The sequence below is a fragment of the Pyrus communis genome, chromosome 9, assembly GCF_041283825.1.
Source record: "Pyrus communis isolate YQ-2024b chromosome 9, ASM4128382v1, whole genome shotgun sequence".
Lineage (NCBI taxonomy): Eukaryota > Viridiplantae > Streptophyta > Magnoliopsida > Rosales > Rosaceae > Pyrus > Pyrus communis.
In genome coordinates, this window is record NC_142573.1 from 25340637 (window position 1) to 25356093 (window position 15457).

The window sequence follows — 15457 nt, forward strand, 5'->3', positions numbered from 1 at the left end:
CCAGAAACAAAACCCTATTTGGGTTGGGCTTGCAGTGCTCTGTACACTACTGCAGCGAGTGACTCCAAAAAGTCATTGCTGCCTTGAATTTCATCCGCCAACAACAGCAATTTCATTGGTGTCCGTATTCTGTCAGCTTTTGCTGATTATTTATCACGTTTGTTTACTGCCCAATTCTTGCCGACAGCAGGCCACATGGCTGATCAGGATGTGAAGGCTGCTGCTTCAATTATGGTACAGTTAGATAACTCGAGTTTCAATATTGGTATGGTATTGGATGAGAAGAACTACGATTTGTGGGCTCCTCTCATTCAGATTCATATTGCTGGAAGAAAGAAGATGGGATATCTTCGTGCGTCTATCAAGGCACCCAAAGACGATGATCCTAAATATGATGAATGGTTCTCCGAGGATCAAAGAATTAAGAGTTGGTTGTTATCATTGATGAAGCCGGAAATTATGAAGCAATACATTTGATTGTCTACTTCAAAAGAAATTTGAGATTTGATTAAAACTGCTTATTTTGATGAGAATGATGAGGCTATAATTTACACATTGAATCAAGAAGCATCGCATCTTCGTCAAAATGGCAGATCATTGGCTACTTATTTTGGGGAGCTAACTGAGATTTTTCAGGAGTTGGATTACTTTAATAAAGTGGCCATGGACTGTGAAAAGGATATCAAAACATTTCAAAAGGCGATTGAGAAAGAAAGGGTCTATTTGTTTCTTGGTGGTCTAGACGATGAGTTTGATCAAGTGCGTGGAGAGGTGTTGTGCAAGGATCCCCCGTTGGGGCTTTAGGCTGCTTATGCATATGTTTGTCGCGAAGCAGATAGAAAAGAGGCTATGAAGATGGAATAAGACAAGTATGAGCATGTTGTTATGGCAGCCAAGGCTCTTGGACCGTCTTCTCGATCCAACCGAACTAGGTCAGAATATCGTCTAGGACAAACCCGAACCAACCAAACAAGTTGAGACCGCCCTCCGGGTAAATGTCCACATTGTGGTCTAACATGCCATTCCAAGAGCTGCTGTTTTGAGTTGATTGGATATCCTGAGAATTGGGATAAGACACGTGATCCATGATGCAATAAATCTCGTGCCTCTGTTGCGGAAACTGAGAGTGATGTGGATCATATAACGGACAAAGCATCAGCTATGATTGCTACGACAGGTAATGATGGTAAGGCAGTCAATAGTTGCACTACTGTTTTGAATAATACATGGATAATTGATTCCAGTGCTACAGAACATATGACTTGTGATTCTAGACAGGTTCCATCATTAGAAACCTCCACTTAAACAATGGTTAGTGTGGCCAACGGTAATGCTGCTCCAGTTGTCGGGGAAGGCACTGTTTCCCTTTCTGATACCATGAAACTTGATACTGTTCTTGTGGTTCCATCTTTAAATTATAATTTGTTATCCGTTGCCCAAATAACCCTTGCCTTACACTGTTTGGTTATTTTTTGGTGCTCTTTTTTTGTTTTCAAGGACATCCGGACGCAGAAGATGATTGGTTATGGTATTAGACGAGGGAAGCTATATTACTTGGAGTTAACGTCAAATGGTTCTGGCTTGCTGACTCAAGCTCTTTATGTTGCTGGTTCTTGTGGGGAGACTAATAAAGTGTCAAACATATGGTTGTGACACCACCGTCTTGGGCATGCTTCATTTGGTTACTTGCATAAGTTATTTCCTAGTTTGTTTGTTAAGAATGATGTTTCTCAGTTTAAGTGTGATGTTTGTGAAATGGCCAAAAGCCATCGAACTTATTTTTCTCCAAGTTTGAATAAAAGTTCAGTTCCTTTTATGATTGTGCATTCGGATGTGTGGGGCCCATCTAAAATTGCTACTTTGGGTGGAGCTCATTGGTTTGTTACTTTTATTAACGATTGTACCAAAATGACTTGGGTTAGTTTGTTGAAGTCGAAAAGTGAAGTTAGTTTGGCCTTTCAAAAATTCCATAAAATGGTTGTTGTGCAGTACAACACGAATATCCAAGTGTCTTTGAAGTGACAATGGAGGAGAGTATGTTAGTACAAAACTTTGGTCATTCCTTGATATGCACGATATTGTTCATTAGACTACGTGTCCCTACACTCCTCAGCATAATGGGGTAGCAGAGCGAAAAAATCAGCATTTGTTAGAAGTGGTTCGTGCCTCCCTTCTCATGGCACGACTTCCGTTGCATTTTTGGGGTGAAGCACTTAGATCCGCTGCATATCTTATTAATCGTCTCCCATCCCGCACTATCGACTTCCAAACACTGTTTCAGGCAGTCATGACTCACAAACATTGTCCACCGGTACCTAACTTGTCTCCTCAAGTGTTAGGATGTGTTTTCTTTGTTATCTCCACCCGCCCCAATGACAAAACAAACTTGAGCTCCGTGCTCTCTGATAGGATTAAAAGCACACCACAAAGTAGCACACAAATGTCCTATTGATTTTCCTTATTAACACTAAGATTTGTCAATTGTAGCATATGAAAATAAGGGTCTTTCCCGCAGAAGATTGTTTTATCTAACTACTTAAAATGTCACAAAAACTGGGCTGCTGTCACTACTGACCAGCCACCGAAAAATAATTATTAGACTGACTTACACTTATCTAAAGTCTACGAAATTTTATATGCAGATACTAGACACATAGAGCTACACTCACACAAATATTTGGGATTTTTGGAGTTGATTGATATTTAAATTAAATCGAACAAAAACAAGACAGAGACAGATTTTTAAGTAATTCACAAATTAAGAAAAATGGGTTAGGGGAATTGCTATCCACCACCAAATAATCATGCAAACATGTTATGTTTCATTCAAATTCCTTTCATTTTTCGGATGAAGATGCTCAAGTTGGCTCAATGTTAGAACCCAACCTATTACTCTTTCTTATGTAGTATGTTAAGAGAATGGCGTTTTCAACTTAACTTAGTCCCTAACATGCAATCTAGAAGGGTGTGTTCATAGATTTAACAAGTAGAAATCATTAAGAACGAAAAGAGTTTGAGTCATCACAAGGCATTGTAAGTACTGACGTTGTCTTACTTATCCTAGAAATTGGTTCACATGTTAATCGCAATTAACAAGTACTACTCTAGAACATATGTAGGTCCTCATTCGACAAGGGCAGGCACACACATATTCATAGCATTAGAATTCTAGATATGCTTACTAAGTATGAATCCATAAAAAAAACACATAAAAAATTCATCAATGAGACAAGTAGTGAACCAATTTTCATTCATTCGTAAAAGTAATTCAAACGAAATGTCATAACAAACTTGCAATCATATTAGGGGCTTCAAAACAGCCCCTAACTACTAAAAATTAGTTACACATAATTCTCAAATTAAACCAAAAGAAAGACATGAGTTTGAGAAGATAAAACCGAGAGAAGAGAATGCCAAGATTTCCTCCTTCCTTTCCTTCCTTCCCCAACGCAGCAGCCTTGCCTTTTTCCCTTGCTTTGCTTCTTTTTTTTCTATCTTTTTTATTCACACTTTTTCTCCCTCTTTGTTGCTGCAACTTGTAGGTCTTTTCTTCTTTTCTGCTGCCACAGTTTTTTCTCCATAACTCACCCCATTAATAGCCATTTAGTGATGACAATAAGTGGGAGGAAATGCTAAAACAATTGTAACTCTTTGGGCAGCCTTTATGCCCATTACTCTCACTTAATTTTTCATTTCCTCTGATATTTGAATAGGTGTTAGCTGGCTTGTTCTTGGCTGCATCAGTTTTGGCTGTTAGTTTTATGGGATTTATTACTTTCAATGCTTTCTTGTCAGTTACAAACTGCTCAGCCTCCTGGAACCTTTCAGTGTTAGAACGATCATAACTTTTTCTAGACAAATGATATTAACAATCCGCTAAATGCTCCAGAAAATAGACATCTGTAGCTTTCCAAGCATATAAGGCTCATTCTCTAATTCATTCTGAACTGTCCGAAACTTGCTTCCAAAGTCAGCTGACTTGCACAGGCAGTTTTGACGAATTTATTACTTAAAATTCCACTTGTGTTATTTTTCTTTTCTTTACTTGACAAATCCTACAAAACACAACAACAAAGTAAATAACACAAAATTATAAGGAACTAACTAAGAAAAGACAAGTGAATTTGATATAAAAAATATATAAATATGAGCTTATCACTCTCCGTTGTGTCTTTGTAGGCTATGCCACTGCCCAAAAGGGATACCGCTGCTATCACCCTCCAACGAAGAAAATATTTGTCACTATGGATGTCGTTTTCCATGAACATGAGACGTACTATGGTTCCTTCAGGTCCTCATTTCAGGGGGAGATGTGAGATCTTGAAGTCCGAGCCTTTGATTATTCTATGGATTAAATGTAGCCAATGGGGTTGCATGAACAATAGCAACACCAACAGCCAGCGCATGCCGAGTTGCATGCCCTAGCCCATCAGAGCAGCGAGATGGCCCATCAGAGCAGCCAATGCATGCTGGGTTGTTGGACCAGCAAGATGGGCCATTAATGCAGCTGGGAAGTCTTCATTCTGGCAAACTTAGAGCACTCCAGCCCGCATTCTCACAGGCAGCGCCAGATGCTTCTGGGGCAGGGCGTCAGATAACAACCCACCAATCCAATCCGTTCGTTTCTCAGCAACAGGCCGTGGTGCCTGATTTGCACTGTCAACAGCCCATGAAATCTGGGCGTCTAGTTTCACACACTGAATTGGAGCAAAGCTCATCATAATTATTTGATGTCAGGGATGTGGTCTCCAACAATACTCATAACCAATCGCCTACTGCTCAGGATGCTCCACCACTTGGTCGCCTTCCAGAGATAATTAATTGAGGTATTCCTAAACCCACTTATGAAGCTGACCCTAAATGTAAGCAGAAATATCATGTGAATGAACCACACTCGGACTCAGGGGTAAGATATCCATTCAACAATTATGTGTCCACTCGTTACCTATCGGAATCAAATAAGTCATTTGTATATCAATTATCTACTGTATTTATTCCTAACAGTGTGTAGAAAGCCCTAGCAGATTCTCACTGGAAATAAGCAATGAATGAGGAATTGAGATCATTGAAGAAGAATGCTACCTGGGAAGTAACCGATTTGCCAGTTGGCAAAAAGCATGTGGGTTGCAAATGGGTCTATACTATAAAATACAAAACAAATGGAACAGTGGATCGTTTCAAGGCGAGGTTGGTGGCAAAGGGGTACACACAAAAGTATGGGATTGACTACACTGATACCTTCGCACCAGTGGCGAAAATCAATACGATTCGTGTGTTATTATCCTTGGCAGCAAATTTAGATTGGCCGCTACAATAGTTCGATGTAAAAAATGTCTTCTTACATGGAGATCTGACTGAGGAGATATACATGGAACTCCCACAAAGGAGTAACGTTCCGGATATGCATAGACAAAAGGTATGCAGGCTTTGAAAATCATTGTCTGGGTTGAAGCAGTCCCCGAGAGCGTGGTTTGGGAACCAGGTCTATAAGAGCATTTGGATATAAGCATAGTAATTATGATCACACACTGTTCTTAAAACGTCGGTACGGAAAGCTTACAACACTCATTCTTTATGTGGATGATATGGTAGTTACTGGTAATGATCCGGATGAACGTGTGGCCTTGCAGAAGTATTTATCTACAAAATTCGAGATGAAGGATCTTGGGTCTCTAAAATATTTTCTTGGCATTGAGGTATCAAGAGGTAAGTCAGGAATGTTTCTGTCACAAAGTAAGTATATTCTTGATTTGTTAAAAGAAACTGGTATGTCGGCATGCAAACCCGTAACTACTCCGTTGGTAGAAGGGACAAAGCTGAGTATTGATCTAAATCAAGTGACAGTTGACAAAGGAAGGTATCAACGACTAGTGGGAAGATTAATGTATTTGGCACATACTAGACCGGACCTTGCTCATGCCTTGAGTGTCGTTAGTCAATAAATGCATAATCCAGGGGAACAACATATAGATGCAGTTATGAGAATATTGAGCTATTTGAAAGGAAGTCATGGGAAAGGGATTTTATTAAAAAAGAACGACCATTTCAGAGTTGAGGGGTATACAGATGCTGATTGGGCTGGTTCAAGTGATGATAAGCGCTCAACATCTGGTTACTTTACCTTTGTTGGGGGAAATCTGGTTACTTGGAAAAGCAAGAAGCACGGAGTAGTGGGGAGGTCAAGTGCATAAGCAGAATACCGAAATATGGCTCTTCGTATTTGTGAGATCTTATGGCTTAAACAACTATTACATGATTTGGGGGTTAAGCATAGTCAACCGATGCAGTTGTTTTGTGATAATAAGGCTGCTCGTGATATTGCTCAGAATCCGGTACAACATGATAGAACCAAGCATGTAGAGGTTGATAGGTTTTTTATTAAAGAAAAGCTAGAAGGTAAAATAATTGAAGTACCTCCAATCAGAACAGAAGACCAAATTGCTGACATCCTCACCAAAGCAATTTCTAGTGAAAAGTTCTCTGAGTTTCTAGACAAGTTGGGCATGTGTAACATATATGCACCAACTTGAGGGAGAATGTTGACTTATATAGTTTCCCATAATTTAGAGTTTCCTAGTTTAGGATGGATCTCTTGTAATCTGGGTATATTCCCTGTGAATTATTTTTCCTTATTTGATTAGATTAGGGTTGTATATCAATACCTCTTAATGAGAAGAATAATATAGAATCGAAAGCATTCTTTCTTCTCACCACGCCCAGCACGTTTGTTCAAACTGCATAGCAGTTCCGTTCAGTTTTCAAACTCCCACGTCTATTTATGAAATCCCTTCAAAGTTTGAGTTTTTTTATTGACGTGTTTTTGGGATTTTAGGTTGCTAGCAGACCGTACGTCTATACTTTCAATGGGAAGGATAGTTTCGATCATTTTAGCCATTGCGTTTTTGGTACCATCTTGGCAATTGAAGATATCATACATGGTTTGAGTGAGCTTGGGATCATCCAGTTATAAGAAAGGTTTATATTTGTGATACAAACTAATACAACCTGGGTTGTGTGCAGTGGTTGCTCATCTTGCAGGAATTCACAGTGCCATCAAGATGCTAAATAGCAGAATTAGGGTGCTTCATCACCATCTTCTTGCTATGCAAAAAGGTACGCACATACTTATAGTATACTTACACCTTGGTGTCCGTAGTGTAGCGGGGACATGGAATGCACCAAAGCATCTCGAGGATTTGCACACTTTGAGTAGGTTTGTATCTTCCTTGGTTGATGTATTTTATTTTTTGCATTCAATTGGTGTGATTTTTTCTTTTCTTTACACCCTTTGATTAGGTTTGTATCATTCTTAGTTTTAATAGGCAGAAGAGTTCTACAATTTTTTCAGTGATTTTAATTCTGCTTTTACATGTACAATATAATATGGGAGGAAAAAGAACGAGAAGGAATGCTACTAGTAGAAAACAAAACAAGAAATCGGTAGAGAAATTACACATTATGGATTCTAAAGCAAAAATGTGACAGTCCATCCCGGATTTTTCGTACCATATGGATGAAATGATGGTTTTGCCCCTAGTATGTTTGTTTCGTTGTGTGGTTGTTTTGGGTTTTGTTTGGCTGGTTTTGGACCACACACACACTCCCACACTCCATCACCCCTTTCCTTGTCCCGTATCCCTGTCCCTTTCTCTCTCTCTCCTATTTCTATCCCTATATGTACGGACACACCCAAAAACCATTGAAACCTTCACAGATCGAGGAAACAAATTACATATCCGTGCTTGTGAGGTCCTTAGGAGTTCAACCATACTCATTTCAGGTAAAGATACCTTCGTTTTCACGTCGAACTCAGGATACCCCGATTTGGTCACTGTTCATGCACACGTTAATTCTTGTGTTTTTGGAAATTTCAAGCTTGTAGGAAGCTTGGTGAGGTTCTTAGGAGGCTCGGGGTGGTTCGTTTGAAGGTTTTGGACGTCGGGATCGTGAGTTACAAGTTTGGCCGGAGTTGGTGGTGTTTTCCTGGCGAGATTCTGTGGGTTTTAGTGCTTGAAAGTGGTATGGATTTGTTCCTCTTGTTGTAAGCTTCATTTTGGTACCAATTTTGTGAAATTTGGTTGAAAAACAAAGAAGATACAAGGTTTTAAATTTTCCCGGTTTTCCGGCGTTGGCGACAGCGACGGCGCCGGAGTTTGGCCGGAGAAGATGACAGAATATTCCGTCAGTTTGGATGAAATATTGCTAACAGCGTTAACGACATCAGTTAGATTTAATGGAATATTCCTGACGGCGTTAACTGACGCCATCAGTGTGCCAGGCACGTGCCTGTGCGTGGGCGGCGCGTGGAGGCGCTTGCAGCGTCGAAATTTTTTTCTAAAAATGTGGGGATGTTCCTGAGGTTGAGTAGATCACGTTGGTGTATTCATACACCCCATTTGAGCATTGTATGAGAAGTTATTTCATAAGGTTGGTTATGTGCTTTAAAATTAACGTTTTTATAGTTGTTTCGCATATAGGTGAGACCTATCCCGAGGACGAGCGCGGTGCCTAGAGGCAAGGGGGTTACGACCCTTCTACATACCAGTGAGTGGGCTCTTGGTTTTCCGTATATACCTATATACTTATGTTTTCCCCAGAAAGTGAATGGAAACGTTTATACATTTATATGCCATGCATTATGTTTGCCGTTTGTTTATTCATTATTGGTAGCATATATATAATTGTATGTTGGTGCTGCGGGCGCACAGGTAAGTGCCATGTGAGTATGGTTTATGCTTATATTCAGTAGTGATTTGAGATGCATAGAGAGCTCATAACCTGCACCCCCGGTGTTAGTGCTCCCACCCAGAGTTGGGCACAGTCCTTCACGTGATGTTCACCTCCTGCACCACACAATCATCTTGGATCCAAGTTAGGTGCACAGTCCTGTCGTACAAACCACTTTAGGTGGTTCCGACTCGTAGGTGACCTGCGATTATTCGCCAAGCCGTCACGTGATCGTAGCACTTGAGCGTACTTATATTACACCCAGTCTTGTCGTACAGACCACTTTAGGTGGTTTCGACTCGTGTGCAAGTACAGTTAGTGAGATGGAGATCTGAGCTCTAGATTCAGCCGTATAAGTCACGTTAGGTGACTCCAGCTGACAGATTACATGGCATTGATTTGACATTTCCTGAGCACTTGCATTCTATTTAGAGGCATTTGACATGGCATACTTCCGAGCATGATTTATTTATATGTATATTATATTCTCTAGGAAGTATACACGTTTTACGGCGAGGGGTTAGAACTTTGTTTATAAAAAATGATTTTTGAAAAGCTTTGTTTTTGCCCACTCACGCTTTCTGTTTTGTGTCCCTCCAAGTTCTAGTTGGCTAGCACTTGTGGTGGCTCCCCAGAGGATTTTCCCGGCATATCTGACAGATTATCACCAGTGTAGGACCAGCTTTGGGTGTGTTTTTGTAGTGTTGTTTCTCCAGGACTGCATTAGGTCTTCGTGCTCTGAACTTTGTTTTCACACTTACGCTTGCACATGTATGTTTCTACGCTGTGTATAGTTGGTTTTTATTTATTCGTACTTTTATTATTTATTTTATTAGCTTCTGCACTGTGCACGTGGTTACGTCACTTCCACGTGACGGCCAGCATGCCCTGATCTCGATCGGAGTGTGTCAAAAAAAATATGAGTTAGAGCAAGATTACAAATAAACGTTGTATATTTAAAAAAAAAAATTTAGGGGTGTATAGCACCCACGAGAAATAAAAGGTCTAACAAAAGAAGAAATCGGCAAAGAAATTAAACATTATGAATTAATCTAAAGTAAAAGATAGAGGGACTTAGAGCAAGATTTCAAATAAACGTTGTATATTTAAAAAAAAATTTAGTCATGCATAGCACCTGCGAGAAATAAAAGGTCTAACAAAAGAAGAAATCAGCAAAGAAATTAAACATTATGAATTAAGCTAAAGTAAAAGATAGAGGAATTTAAAGCAAGATTACAAATAAACATCGTATATTTAAAATCTTTTTAGAGATGTGCAATGTTTACGATTAATATAATCTGTAACGTAACGCGCGCTGTAATGTAAAAAAAAAATTACGCACTCAAGAACCGTGCAAAAAGGGTAGTTTTAATAAAATGCTGCTCAAATTGGCATATTTCTAAATTTCTCTTATTTTATTGGGGAGAGAGAGACTGAGAGAGAGGAATGGCGAGATTCTCGTTAGGCGGAGATGAGGATGGAGAAGGCGAGGGATCCCGCAGCCCCAGGCACAAGAGGCCTCGTCTGAACGGTCTGAATTCTCGTCGATTTTACGCATCCACCTCCGCCAGCACCCCCACCACCCCCACCACAATCGTACGACCGCCGCCGCCGCCACCAGAACCACCACAACAGCTACAGACCGTCGAGGAAGAAGATGAACGAGCATCCGCAGAAGAAGATGATAGTGAGAGCGAAAACGATGTAGAAGAAGACGACGACGAAGAAAGTCCTGGAAATGAAGACGCCGAAACGGGAGACAGCGACGAAAGTGATGAAGAGGAAGAAGCAGCTGAAATTACCAACTTACCCCAACCACCACCACGCATTCCGCGGCCGCTTCTCGTTCGTTCGCTTGCCCAGTACCTCGCAAGAGAGAACGACCGTCAAGTGGGTTCTGCTTCGGGCAGCCTTGCATCCACCGCCACCGCCGCCGGAGTCCAAGTGGCTCCTTCTTCCATCTCACCCTCCGCCGCCGCCGCCGCCACCGCCACCGCCATCGATGCCTCTGTTGTCTTCACCCTAACCGACTCAGACGTCCTTGATTGTTTCATTTGCTGTGAGCCCTTGACGGTCCCTGTCTACCAGGTATGCTCTCTCCCAGATTTGAATTGGTAGCCCTTTTCGTTTCTAAGGTTGGGTCTGCACTGAGAATCTAGTGTCTGTGATTTTATATGAGCCGTTCGTTTGTTTGCTTTGATTCGTGTATCAGATTAGGAAATTCTCGTGATTTGTCTGCTAGGATTTAGAATCGTCAACAATTCAATTCCGGTTGAATTCGATTGGGGATTTTGAATGTAGTTATGTAGTTTTTTCATTGTTTTGAGGTTAGCTCTTGCGGAGATATGGTTTGGGGTCTAATTTAAATGTCTTGTTTATATGCTGAAACTCAGAACATCCTTTAATTCAATCCCGATTGAATTTGATTTAGGATCGTCATTGTATTGATGCAGTTTCTTATTGTTCTTAGGTAAGTGCTTGCGGCAATATGGTTTAGGGGGTTAATGCTTATAAAAGTCTACTTACCACAAACTTTAGGATAGAGAGAGAAAAGGATACCCCTGGGAGAGGTACTTCAAAGGACATTGGCATGAGCTCCTTATTTACTGTCGTTGACTGATGCGCACAAGAGTGTTGCTCTTTATGGAAAGTCAGCCACTTTCCCAGTAAAGTTGTATTTCTCTTCCCTAGGTTCCCAAGTTTTATGCCTGACCATTCTCCTTTGGTTTTTTGTAATGAGAGCCTAATTTTTGCTAACACAGATCCCAATATGATAAGGGACAAAGATTACCCCCCAAGGAAAGATCCAAATAGCTTAGTCTCAAGACAACTAACTGCATCCAAATTCGTGGTTTATTGTGAATTGATTATGGGACCTCCCATGGTGATTAGTGGTGATTAGTGATGCAATAAAGTTGTAGTAATTTTCAAGGTGTTTTTCGATAAATTTATCACGTACCTTTTTGAAGCAACATGTTTTTGTACTTGTTTGTTGTCTATCAGTCAATATGTACGTTTGCCCAGTAAAAGGACACTACTTGGTCTAAAACAGCACCCTCTCTAAAACTCCTCCAAGATTATTATCTGCAGCCAAAGGGACTCCTCATTAGTCTAACTGGTCTCCTTACAGACAAAGACTCCTCCTTGGCTTGAACCACACCACCATGCCAAACGTTGTAGAGGTTCCCCTTGGTTTAAGGCTTAGCATGTCTGAGAGTTGGGTGGTTTTGGTTAGAAGTTGAGCAATTCCAAGGTTTTGACTAATAACTTCGCTTAAAGCTTCATCTGGCGTTAAAAGACACTCGTAGCGTCTTTGCACATAAAAGATCTGTTGACTTGGCAAAGAGTAATCTTCTTTCTCCAAGTTGGTTAGTAGAAAGCTTGGAGCCTGAATAATAATTCTCATCATTAATAAAACTGCTCTATTTTGATGTAAAAATAAAAGCAGCATTCTGGAATCTAGATGCACTCCTCTCTTTGGGCATCTGGTTGGTGTTAATTTTATCACCTCCTTGGGTCTCAGTGTCTAATGATTATAGGGGTGTGAGTTTGCCTGCCTTGTTGCTAGATTGGAAGACAGCTATTTTATTTGGTGCTTCTTTTTTCTTTTGTTCCTATGGCTAGTTTTTATTTGATCTTGTTTTGTTTGGGTTGCTGTATACAAATGGATTTCTGACCTCTGAAGTTTTTGGTAGTAACAAAAGACCCTAATCTTTTATTGTGGTCTGTTGTTAGTTACATGTTTTCATAACTTTAGGACACAAGTACAGTAACTTTGGGGTCCACATTGGATATGGAACCTGAGTTAACGATGGGCATGACACGACCCAAATGCATTCAACTATGCTATATGCAGCTTAAAAATTCATGAAAACTCAGGAAAGCTTTTCTGCAACAGAAGAAGAAAGGTGTCGTAATAGTGCAAAAACATTAGGAATAATGGTAACTTCCTCAATAACCTGTATTGTTTTAAATGCTGTGGGGACAATTAATCCCCCAAACCAGGGAAGCTTAAGCGTAAAAGAAAGAGTAGGATGATTTGGAATATAGTCAGTGAGCAAAAACTAACCAAATAGAAGGTGTGATCTGATTAATAGTGGAGGATGAAAAAAGTTCAGAGAGTTTAGACATGGCTGTGAGGGTGAAGGGAGAGGGAAAAAAAAACAGAAAGCTGAAGGAAGATCTTAAGAATTTGAGAGCAAATGTTGCTATAACACATGTACTTAAGCAAGCTCTAAGTATTGGTGTGCTACGCGTAAAAGTGGGTCTGGATTTGGACCATTTGCTTCATCCTTGTCCTGTTTCATTGTCTTTGTAGTCTAGGATGTTCTTTGGGCTCTTCGTTCTGGTTTTCTGTCTTAAATATTCTTCTTCTTCTTCCTCTCTCTCTCTATTTGCCAGTGCAAGATATATATGAGTACATGAACTGAATAATATAAGTATCATAGGGTGACAGTGCTACTTTGCTTATGTAAAATTGAACCAAATAGGCTTAGTTTATTTGTATCTATTTTGCTCTTGATATCCCTTCCAGGCACATAATTCATGCCTTAGACCTCGTTTGGTCATTAGTATTGGATTGGAATTGTGAATCCTCTAAATTCAAGGCATATTGAAGGTAGAGGAGAATGAATTTTCACTTTGAGGGGATTAGGCATGCAAGAAGCTTCTCTCTTCTAATCCTACCGTTTTGGAGGGGATTGGAATGGATAAGTTTTCTACTGAGCAATCCATCTTCTACCTCCAAGTTGGACTTTCCATTTCTTCCTTCAACAAACGTTGAAAATCGTACCTTACCCATTCCAATACAATCCTGTATACCAAACGGGGCTTTTTAAGTTCATTAATCAAACCTCTAACTTTTAAATGCTTTTCTGGAATTCAGTGTGAAAATGGGCATATAGCTTGCTCCTCGTGCTGCACCAAGAGTAAAAATAAATGTCCCACCTGCTCCTGGCCCATTGGTTATAATCGTTGCCGAGCCATTGAGAACGTTCTGGAAGCAATTAGAGTTTCATGTCAAAACATCAAGCATGGCTGCAAAGAGTCGATGACTTACAACAAGAAAAATGAACATGAAAAGGCATGTATATTTTCACCTTGTTCATGCCCCCAGTCAGGATGCAACTTTGTCTCTCCAAGCAAGCAGTTGTACCAACACTTCAGCAGTAATCATGTGAACTCTGCAACGTGCTTCCGGTACAACTGTGTTTTTTCCATCACGTTATTTCACAAGGACAAATCCCATACTCTTCAAGAACAGAATGATGGCACATTATTTATCCTTGACAACAAGGAAGAAACTCTCGGAAATATAGTGTCGATTAGTTGTATTCAACCCAGCTTCATGGGAGGCTTCTACTATGATCTTCTTGCTCGAACCAAGAATGGAAGGGGAAGTAGTCTCAGACTTCAGTCGTTCGCAAAGAGCATTCCTGGCCAGGTTAGCAACCCTTCTTCGACAGATCACTTGATAATCCCATGTGGTTTTTTCGAAAATGGTGGCAGCCTCAAGATGGAACTCCGCATATGGCATAAAGGTAAGCCTCCCCCAAACTTACTATTGCCCGCTCTGTCCCATACCAAAGCTTGTAGTATAAAATGAACAGCATGGTTTTGCTTAACCATTGGTCGTTAAGGCGTATCCTCAAAATACCGATATCACTCAGAACCGTTGGATCCGCTGTTTTTAATGTTTCTAAATGTTACTGAAGATGGCTTTTTCTTTTTATGGACTTCATTTCTTGTTACCGACCGCACCCACGGTCACACCCACACCAACCGGTTATGCCTCTCGATGTACATGTATGCAATAAACGTGATGAACGTAGGTCGCTGAGTTGTTGGTTCTTTCTATATTATTTTTCGGTTCTGTGAATCTGTGATTAGGACCAGCAGCGGTATGCCTGAAAACCATGTCCCATGTTAAAAAGAACCGATGAAGTAGAAATCCGGAGAACAGAAACAAAGCACCATTGTTTGTATTAAGGGCTGGTTTGGTATTGCTGTGCTTTGAAAAAAAGCTACTTCTGCTGTGCTGTGAGAATAAGCAGCTGTGAAATAAAGCAGCAGAGTGTTTGGTAAACTTTTTTGTAAAGGTGCTTTTGAAAAGAAAAAATACAGTATTATAGTGTTTGGTAAATTTTTATGTAAAACATATATGAAAAAAAGTCGGTTTTTCAAAGTTGGGTTTTGCAGCTTCTTGTTTTTGGCTTTTTTTAACCCAAAACTGTGAAAAAAAAACTGAAGCTGAATGTTTACCAAACACAAAAACAGCACCTAGCTTTTTTTTTTCAGAATCACCTCAGTACCAAACCAGGTCTAAGATTGAAGATAAATATGGTTGAGAATTGGTTATGTTTATTTATTTTTTGGGTAAAAAAATTCTTTTTATTCCCGTCTAATGATATATAATGATATATTTACATTAGAAGGCTAGGGAATAAATTAGTTTCAAATGCGTTATTTACTACATTCGAATTTATGATTTTTTACCTGAAAGTGGAAAAATGCTATTAAATCGTAATATGACAACAGAAACATACTATTAAATCGTAATACGACAACAGAAAAAAACAACAGAAACGAATAAAGAAAAACTTGAATGGGTTGAAATTCCTTAAATGCGGGTGGATAAAAGCCTCTTGTTCCTTTAATTTAATTTGGTAATGTGCTCCATTGATTACCACTTAGATTTCAGTGTTGTGTAACCATTATCAAATTTCGAACT

At 39.9% G+C, this 15457-nt stretch overlaps 1 protein-coding gene and 1 pseudogene across 1 annotated transcript; both read left to right on the forward strand.

Annotated features, from left to right (window-relative positions):
• Positions 1 to 195: 195 nt before the first annotated feature.
• On the forward strand, positions 196 to 1535 carry LOC148694466 (uncharacterized; annotated as a pseudogene).
• An 8582-nt stretch (positions 1536 to 10117) lies between these two features.
• LOC137739402 (E3 ubiquitin-protein ligase SINA-like 10) lies at positions 10118 to 14477 on the forward strand. The gene is made up of 2 exons (XM_088699875.1): positions 10118 to 10815; positions 13613 to 14477. Exons 1-2 carry the CDS (start codon positions 10174 to 10176, stop codon positions 14330 to 14332), a joined length of 1362 nt encoding a protein of 453 aa, XP_088556001.1. The 5' UTR covers positions 10118 to 10173; the 3' UTR covers positions 14333 to 14477.
• The last annotated feature ends 980 nt before the right edge of the window (positions 14478 to 15457 follow it).

Excerpts from the sequence above, each read along its gene's own strand:
- LOC137739402 (XM_088699875.1), top strand. The coding sequence starts at position 10,174 with ATGGCGAGATTCTCGTTAGGCGGAGATGAGGATGGAGAAGGCGAGGGA. Across the intron at positions 10,816-13,612 it reads TGACGGTCCCTGTCTACCAG|TGTGAAAATGGGCATATAGC; the intron begins GTATGCTCTCTC and ends TCTGGAATTCAG.